At 37.8% G+C, this 10,045-nt stretch overlaps 1 protein-coding gene across 1 annotated transcript; it reads left to right on the forward strand.

Annotated features, from left to right (window-relative positions):
* The first annotated feature begins 6,507 nt into the window (after nucleotides 1–6,507).
* LOC136207160 (leucine-rich repeat receptor-like protein kinase PXL1) lies at nucleotides 6,508–9,801 on the forward strand. Its single transcript, XM_065998445.1, has 2 exons — nucleotides 6,508–9,188; nucleotides 9,272–9,801. The coding sequence occupies exons 1-2, from the start codon at nucleotides 6,548–6,550 to the stop codon at nucleotides 9,679–9,681; spliced, it is 3,051 nt and encodes a 1,016-aa protein (XP_065854517.1). The 5' UTR covers nucleotides 6,508–6,547; the 3' UTR covers nucleotides 9,682–9,801.
* Nucleotides 9,802–10,045: the final 244 nt, after the last annotated feature.

Below are 10,045 nucleotides of genomic sequence, written 5' to 3' on the forward strand. Positions count from 1 at the left end.
TTCTGCCTCTCTTCTTCTCAATTTTCTTTTCGCATTTTTTGAGAGAGGCTTTGGGAATTTCTTATGTCTATTTACCTACCATTGGTCAATGGATGATGTTTTTGAGGCGTTATGAAGAACAATCATCGTTGTTGCGCACCTTCCTTCTTCAGACTTCACAATTGCCTCGAACTCTCCTCCGACTTTATTATTGAAGCCACTATCTTCGGTACCCAAACTTGTTAAGTCCTTGGGCTGAATTTTTTTCCTTGCCCCCCATTCTAGTGAGGCAGCGTTAATCATGCTAGCTACTGGAAGTGTGTCCTCGTATATCAACATGCTTTCTTTTCTTTTAGGGAGTTGAAGAATCCCCCAGTTTATCCTATCCTACACGATATTTCTAAAACTAAAACAAACTTGAGTATTATGGTTCTAGTTATCGTGATACTTACATAGTCTCACCCATTTACTTCTTCTTTGGTCCAGATTACATGTTTGTGTGGTAGGGTGATGAACTCCTCCTTTAATAGGTAATCAAAGATTTCCTCCATCTTTGACACATCAAAGGTATATTGGGTCATCATATTTCTTTTGACGGCTTCCGGAGCTTTAGGGTTCTTAAGTAGAATGGCAACCTCATGCATTTGTACATCTATATGGTAGCTTCCCATGGTGTTCTTCTTCTAGTGATGGTCTTCCCTCATCAATTCTTCATATTCAGATACCTTTGCCACGAGCTCATAGTAATCGTGGAAGTCAACCCCTTGGAACTTCTGCTGGTTTTCGAATTCTACACCCTTTTGGGTGATTTTTACAAACTCGATTTCAAGAATGTTGATTCGGCAACAATGACATCTTCTTAAACATGTTAATAAAATTCTAGACAAGCTCACCATGGTGTTACATCATATGAGAAAGTCCTACAAACCATACCTCGGGTTTTGTGCGGTAAAATTGGTTGTGAAAAATGTTGAAATACCTTTCCACGTGATTTTGATTTGACAAAATTATTTAAGTAGAATTAATTCACCATGATAAAAATATTCTAACACATTAAATTTAAATGCTTTCCACAAGAGAAAGTCAAGCCCAAGTCAACTGTTGAAAGCCACACGGCCCAAGCAGATCAAAACGCGGCTCAAGCTGAATGAAACGCAAGCCCAATGAAGAGAATGATCGAGAAGCCCTTCCCAATAGCTTTAAGACGAAGCTAATGAGTTGTGCGACAAGGAAGTCAGGTCAGCAGCTGACCTGAACAAACTTGGAGACAAAGTATTTCTACTTTGGGTAAAGTTCAGAAGACGCAGGAAGCTGTCTAGAAGACTTTGCCATAAATGTAGAGACACTCTGATCAGCCGGACGAAAAGCATCTGAGCACTGCCGAAGACAGAAGATACATGATTCTTATTGGCCGAAGACACTGAGCACTGACTGGGTGAAAGCGACAGGAAGCCGTTTCCCTCCAACGGTTATTTCGAAATTCAAAATGACCGGTGTCTCAAGTGTCACTATAAATAGGACTTTCAAACGCTTCATTTGATGCAGATGTTCATCAAGTCGAAATGCTGATCAAATCATTACTTGAAGTTCTGTGTTGAAAAGCAAAGCAAAAATCTTACACCAATTCATATTCTTGTGTAAAAGTCTAGAGTGATTTATTTCATCTAAAGTGTTCTTAGCTTTTGTTTAGAACAAAACACTTATCATTTCTAGAAGAATAGAAAGGAGACGCTGAGTTGCTCGGTTATAACACTCAGCGGTAGAAATAGGATTGAGTAGAGGAATAGAGGAAGGTACTCTTGTATACTCAGTTGCTATTGTAAAAGGTTTGTGCTCTACCTTTAAAGAGCTCAGTAGAGGATTCGAAAAGCTCGGAAGGAATTCCGGGGACTGGACGTAGGCGGAGAGGCCGAACCAGGATACGTCTGCTGAGTAATATCTTTCTAACCCTTAGCTCCTTTATATATTGCTTGCTAAAATACTGCCTAGTAAAACACTAAAAAGAACATAAGCTGAGTTGAGTAAACTGAGAAGCTGAGTTCAGGAATAGACTTAAGTGTTATCTCCTGACTCAAGAATAGAAGCAGTCTTAGTCACCCGTTGACTAAGCTTGTATCTAAAACTTACTCAGTACCACTGTGCTAAAAGACTAAGTTAAAGTCTTAAAAAAAAAAACAAGTCAGCCTTAACGTGAAATTTTTTAAATAGTTCCTAACCCCCCCTTGGAACTAATATTGTCACGTTACACGGGACCAACAAAAAAGTCTTTCCATTTGTCCCCAACCATTGATTGACTCCATCGGTAGAGTAGTGTACCATGAAACGTTGGGCCTATTAGTGACCTAGGAAATAAGTGTAAACGTAGCATGTTGAAGTTAGTGTCCACACTTAATCTGATACACTGAAATGTGAAACGTGCAATATGTTCTACAGTTGATTGTCCCCCTTCTCCTAAAAACAAGGTGAAATCAGGAATTCTAAAGTAATGGGGTGAAGGGTATTGCAAATCATACTGCCCTGGCCCATTTCCATACCTTTCTCGGTTGGAATTTTCTAGGCTAGATGTCAAATGGATAAAGTGTTGAAACACAATTTCCACATAAATTTTGATTATGATAAAAAAATATTAAATTAAATTAATATATCCATAATTAATAAACACATTAAAAAATAAAAATGATTTATTTATACTAGTGTGTTTCTTGAAGTGTTTGATTGATATAAGAAATAGTTCAAAGAAATTAAAATGGGCCTTAAAGCTTAAATCAAAGCCCATGTCAATCAGGCTTATGCATCAAAGCACTAAGCCCAGCTCATAGAAGGATCTAGAAGCCTTCAAATGTACTCTAAAAGACGAAGGTGTTCCGAAAGACAAGAATCAAGCCACGTTGGACAAGATCATCAGACGATGGACAGAGACATAGTTGACTTGCACACAACCGACATTGCCAATACCAGATAAGGAAAGTTTCAGAACCACAAACAGCTTATCTCCTGGTCAACCTGAAACCTTTGCCTGATTTGGTTATACCAAGAAGACTGCATCCGACCAACTCTGGAGAACAGGACAATAGACAAACCAACAGATAAAAGATAGAAGATAATTGGTTGTTGGCACTGGCATTTGGAGAGTGAAAACGACAGATGAACGTTTTCCTCACAACGGTTATTTTGAATTTTGAAATGATCTCTGCCTCAAGTGTCAACTATAAAAAGGCCTCCCATTTTCAACATTGGCAGAAGACCGTCAACGTACAAAAACACTCTGAGTGAATCATTTTTTAAGTTCCAAGAAGCAAAGCAAAGCAAGAACTGTTACACAAACTTTCATATTTCTCTGTGTAATCTTTTCTTCAAGTTCTCTCCAAGTGTTCTTAGCTTAGAACAAAAATTATCAATCTTATAGATTAATCTGGAATCTCTATTTGTTCGGTATTTAGCAAACAGAGTTAGATAGTTGAGTGTAGGTTATAGAGAAAAGTACTCTATAAGATCTCAATATCTATTGTAAGAGTTTGTGCTCTACCAGAAAGAGCTCGGTAGTGGATTAAAACTCGGAAGATGAATTCTAGGGACTGAATGTAGGCAGGAGGTCGAACCATGATAAATCTGCTGAGTATCACTTTCTAACTCTTACTCCGTATTTATATCTTTTTGCTTTCTAATTCGGAACCGTTAAACTAATCAGAGTAACATATTGAATGTGCAAAATTCGGAAGTCCCCTAAGAGTTGTCTTCCGAATCAATGACATAAGCAATCTCAGTTGGAAATCAACTAGCGTTGCCTCTGAACCTTAATCTTTACACTCTGAATTGTGTTGTGTGCTGTGATAAACCCTCAATATTTAAAAAGCTTTCTAAATCCTAAATAGTTTCATTAACCCCCTACCCCTTTGGAACTAATTCTTACATTACTAAGGGACCAATATAAAGCTCAAACACAACTTAACAGTAGGGGCCTACCCATTATTGCATTGTAGGTAAGGTCATGTCTACAACCAATAACTCGACTTTAGTCCTCCATTTGGGTCTCGAATCTCCCATTTCTACCTTAAGGCAAATGTTACCCAATAATGGGACTGTGTGTCCACTGATTCCTACCATTGGGGTCGTGTTGGTAAGCAGTTTCTCTTAGCTGATAGGAAGGCTTTCGAAAATTTTCCTTATCATAATGTCGATCGAGAATCCGGTGTCTATGAAGACCCTCTGAACCTTGAATTCCATTATTATTATCTCAATAACCAAAGTGTCATCATGCCATTGGTCCGATTTGTTTTTAAGGTTGTTGAAGTAAAAGTTTGACTGAGCCTCATGTACCTTATCTAGACTGGCAATCTCCCACTTCCTCCTAGGGCTCGTTATCACAACGATGACACCTTTCGGCATTCTCTCTTAAGCTCTCTTCTCCCTTCGAGAGCCGTCTCCATAATTCTTGAGGAAGTGGTCTAACTTGTCATGTGGACTAATAAAGCGTCTTATGCAAAAACCATAATTTTCAGGACACGTGTCCCAATCACAAAGCCGGATTCCAAATGCACGCTCCTAATCCTTAAGAAGCGTCATGATTTACGATAAAGGGGAGACAGACACAAAAGCATATGGAATATGAGTCAATCGGGTGTTAACACGTGAAAAGCTACTCATCAGTAGGTATTTTTCATAATCATTCCTAAAAAGGCACAATGTACGCAATCAATTTTTCCTTCACTTTGCTTTCAAGTCTTACTTACTTCCTTCTTAATAAAATCACTGACTTAAGCATCGGAGAAGGGACGTTGTATACCGACCCCTATCTGATAGTTTGCTAATTCTTCTCAGGTGACTCCATCTCAGCCTGTGTAGCCTATTTTGTAGATTGAAAGACATTACTTAATCATACAACTATTGGTGCGGAAAGTAGTGCACGTGGCTGGAGGGTACTGAGTTTTCCAGATCCGAAAAGTAATATTAATCCACATGTAAAAAAAAGAAATAGAAATTTTTATTGTTCATATAAAAAAAAAGAAATTTTTATCCAACCAAAATTAATTCTTCATATGAAATTTTACTTTCACTTTATTTGTTGTTGTGAGCATAATTAAGGATACCAATGATGAAATGATTGATAGTAGAGATGGCTTTGGCATAAAGGCATGTGGGGTACCTAATATTGCACTATCATTTTCATAAATGGGCACACAAAAATATAGGCCAAAGGATACTTTGTTCTTATGCATCTTCCATTTCAATAATGGCAATTTCATGTCTTTGCACATGGCTTTCCAGCCTCTTATGCTTTTCAATTATTACTCTTTAATTGCCCCCCAAAAATATTAAAATTACCAATTTCTAATAGTTCCAGATGTGTCCATGTGCTAACTTTCTTTTCAAAAATTAATGTTTGGTAGGTACTAATTAATTAAGACAATGATTGTTGAGATGATTATGGGTTCTCATAGAAAGTTCCAACTTGTCTATATTTTATTTTATTTTTCCCCATAATCTCAACCTTGTAACATGAACAGATTCTCCTATGCCAAATTTATCATGTTTTTCAGTGAACATTTTGACATTAATTAGATCAAGAGGAATCAGATAAATGTTAATTAAAATCTGTGCATGCATGTTTTTGGCTGTGATATTATATACTCAGCCTATCAGTTTCTTAGAGTTGTTTTCTGGGTAAATTATACCCACGACCCGTAATGGTACGTGGATCTTTTAACTTCAAAACCGTATATAAAAATCCTTTAACATAGATAAACTATATACTCAATCTATCAGTCTCTAAACTTCAAAACCATACCTAAAAATCCTTTAACTTTTTACTATTCTAACAGTAGATGCCGCCACTGTAAAGCTGATGAAAACAATATTCTAAATAACTTTAATTCTTAAATTTTTTGGTTTTGAGATGATTTATATGTTGTTTGGTTGTAAGAGAGATAGTAGCTACTTTGAGAGAAAGCGTGCTCCTAAAATTGTGATTTAGAAAATCGAAAACGCAGGTTCCATGAAAAATGTAGTTCTAAACAACTTTAATTCTTGTTTGAAGTCGTTTATTTTCATAAGGACTTTTATGTTAGTAAAAAGCAAAGTTTAGAGAATTTTATGTCCGGTTTTAAAGTTCAAAAAACATACAAAAAGTAAAGACAAAGTTGAGGGATGATAGGTGTAACTTCCCCCGATATACAACAGTAAAAGGAAAAAAAAAAGTAGAAGCTTAAGTTAAAAGTGAAAGAATATTAATGAAATTGTTTATATTAAGGTAGTTGATTAATCCACATGATGAAATAAGATAACAAGAAAATCATTATCAGCTTCTATCTCTGAAAACACATTCTATCCATGTTTTAATGTCTAAAGATTTTCAGTAAGTACAAAACTTGCCAGTCACTGATTAGCTGGTTCAGATCCCAAAAACCCACGTATTACATTAAATTAACTCCTCATTATTCATCAATCATTATCTATAACAACATTCATGTCCTAATTATCTTCTCTCTTCCCTTCTTTTTTGTTCTTCCTCTCTTGTATAGAGCTGAAAATGTTAGAGAGGAATAACATAAGCTAAAAAGAGCAAGAAAAAATGCAAACCCAGATGCTCATTTTCTACTGTTTCTTTGGTCTATCTCTTGTTTTTATTGGAGGAGTCCAAACAACACAGTATGATGATGAATTATCAGCTCTACTATCCATGAAATCTAGCCTAATCGATCCGTCGAATCAGCTCAAAGATTGGAAGTTTTCAAGCAATGTAACTCAGAGTCATTGTAACTGGACTGGAGTATGGTGCAACTCTAATGGCTTTGTGGAGAAACTTGAGCTTTCTAATATGAATCTCAGTGGCAAAATATCAGATCAGATTCAAGGATTACGCGGTCTTTCGTTAATCGACATTTCGTGTAATGCCTTTGCTTCTTCATTGCCTAAATCATTAGGAAACTTGACTCTGCTTAAAAGCTTTGATGTGAGTCAGAATGACTTCATTGGCAGCTTTCCTACCGGACTTGGGAGAGCAGGTGGATTAACTTATGTTAATGCATCCAGCAACAACTTCTCCGGTTTTCTTCCTGAGGATCTTGGCAATGCAACGTTGCTCGAAAGCTTAGATTTTCGGGGGAGTTTTTTCGAAGGTTCAATTCCTACTTCTTTCGGGAATTTGCAGAAGTTAAAGTTCCTTGGTCTTTCTGGCAATAATCTGACTGGAAACATACCAAGAGAGATAGGCCAACTTTCATCTTTAGAGATTATGATTCTCGGATATAACGTGTTCGAAGGAGAAATTCCAGCAGAGATTGGAAACCTCACCAATTTGCAGTACCTTGATTTAGCAGTTGGTACTCTCAGTGGTCAGATTCCTGCTGAATTGGGAAGACTGAAGAAACTTACAACTGTTTATATGTATAAGAACAACTTCACAGGAAAGATTCCACCAGAAATTGGCAACATCACAGCACTCCAGTTTCTGGATTTGTCTGATAATCAGATTGCAGGAGAAATCCCGGTGGAGATAACTGAACTGAAGAACTTGCAGCTCTTGAATTTGATGTGCAACAACCTGACAGGTCTAATTCCTGAGAAGATCGATGAGTTAGCTGAATTAGAGGTGCTTGAGCTATGGAGGAATTCATTAACAGGCTCTTTGCCAATGAATCTCGGACAGAAATCGCAACTCCGTTGGCTCGATGTGTCATCGAATTCATTATCTGGTGAAATTCCACCAGGCTTATGTCTGTCTGGGAATCTAACCAAGCTCATCCTCTTCAATAATTCTTTCACAGATGCGATGCCTGCAGGCCTTTCGGCCTGCAAGTCATTAGTCAGAGTTCGGATGCAGAATAATCTGATTTCTGGAGCAATTCCAGTTGGCTTTGGAAGTCTCCCTATACTTCAAAGGCTGGAATTGGCTAACAACAATTTCACTGGTGAAATACCAGATGATATTTCTGTGTCTACTTCACTTTCATTCATCGATATATCTCAAAATCGCCTTGATTCGTCTATCCCGTATAACATCCTCTCCATTCCTAAGCTTCAGACTTTCATGGTCTCCAACAACAACTTGAAAGGCAAAATACCAGATCAATTCCAAGACTGCCCGTCACTTTCGGTGCTTGACCTTTCGAACAACAATTTCTCTGGAACTATTCCGGGAAGCATTGCTTCATGTCAAAAACTGGTGACTCTGAACCTGAGAAACAATCAGCTTACAGGAGAAATCCCGGAAGCAATCTCAATAATGCCTACTTTAGCCATTCTTGACCTGTCTAATAATTCTATAGTTGGTCATATACCACCCAACTTTGGGAATTCACCTGCTCTGGAAATGGTTAACTTGTCATACAATAAGCTCGATGGTCCAATCCCCTCTAATGGCATATTAATGACCATAAATCCTAATGATCTTATTGGAAATGCGGGTCTTTGTGGCGGCACATTTCAACCATGTTCTTCAACTTCTTCAAATCTGAAGCCAAGAGAGAATCTGCACACCCATCACATCCTTATCGGGTTAATTGTCGGAATTGCAGTTATCTTATCTCTTGCAGTTGCATTTTTTACTGGGAGATATATGTATAAAAGATGGTACTTGTGTCACAGTTTCTTCTATGATTGGTTCAAGAAAAGCAGTAAAGAATGGCCATGGATTTTAGTAGCATTTCAGCGAGTCAGTTTCACTAGCAGTGACATTCTAGCTTGCATAAAGGAATCAAATATAATAGGCATGGGAGGGACAGGTATTGTCTACAAAGCTGAAGTCAATAGGCCTCATGTAGTTGTGGCAATCAAGAAGCTGTGGAGAACAGACACAGACATAGAAAATGGCAGCAATGACCTATTTGCAGAAGTCAGTCTGCTCGGTAGGCTCAGGCATAGAAACATCGTGCGGTTGCTGGGTTATCTTCACAACGAAACCGATGTGATGATGATAAATGAATACATGCCTAATGGAAATCTTTGGTCAGCCTTGCACGGTAAAGAAGCCGACAAGTTGTTGGTTGACTGGGTTTCAAGGTATAACATAGCTGTTGGGGTTGCACAGGGGCTGAACTATCTCCACCATGATTGTCGTCCGCCAGTTATCCACCGGGATATCAAGTCAAACAACATATTGCTCGATGCAAATGCAGATGCAAGAATAGCAGATTTCGGATTGGCGAGAATGATGATCCACAAGAATGAGACAGTATCAATGGTTGCAGGATCTTATGGATATATTGCACCTGGTAAGTTACTCATCCAAAGTCTTACAGGTTTTTCGAGCCATGTCCTCTTAGCTTCTCGACTTATGTTTATGTTACTGTTGCAGAATACGGATACACTTTGAAGGTTGACGAGAAGAGTGACATTTACAGCTTCGGTGTTGTACTTTTGGAGCTTGTAACAGGGAGAAAACCTCTAGACCCCGCGTTTGGAGAATCCACGGATGTTGTCGGATGGATCCGGAAAAGGCTTGGAAACAACAGAGCACTAGAAGAAGCATTGGATCCGAGCATTGCAGGAGAATGCAAACATGTGCAGGAAGAGATGCTCCTAGTTCTTCGGATTGCAGTTCTATGCACGGCTAAGAATCCAAAGGACAGACCATCTATGAGAGATGTGATAACAATGCTTGGAGAAGCAAAGCCAAGAAGGAAAAGCATCTGTCACAATGAAGTACATAATTCTAGTATAGAAAAACCAGTATTTAGCAACTCTCCTGTACTTGGCCTTCTGTAGAAACAAGTTCTTCAGGCCACTATTTCTGTAATTTTTTCCACTTTTGTGTTTTGCTGCACAAAAAATCATTTATAACCAAATAAATAAACTTATCACATTACTTGCTGCAACACATATTGACATGGATTCCTCTGTTTTCTTATCAAAGAACTCATGTTAAACAGAATCCAAAGGTCAAATGTGCTAAAATTGAAGTACAAAGACCAAACTGACAAATTAAATTTCAAATTGACTGTTCCTTTTCCTTTTCAACTTTAATTCTATGGAATAATTAGTGTCAAGGAGTCCTTTCAAAGCAATGATTACAGTTTGTCCCATGAATTTATGTCAATATGGTGTATCAGATGCATTATAAAAAAAGGTC

Source organism: Euphorbia lathyris, chromosome 9 (assembly GCF_963576675.1).
Source record: "Euphorbia lathyris chromosome 9, ddEupLath1.1, whole genome shotgun sequence".
In the NCBI taxonomy this organism is placed as follows: Eukaryota; Viridiplantae; Streptophyta; class Magnoliopsida; order Malpighiales; family Euphorbiaceae; genus Euphorbia; species Euphorbia lathyris.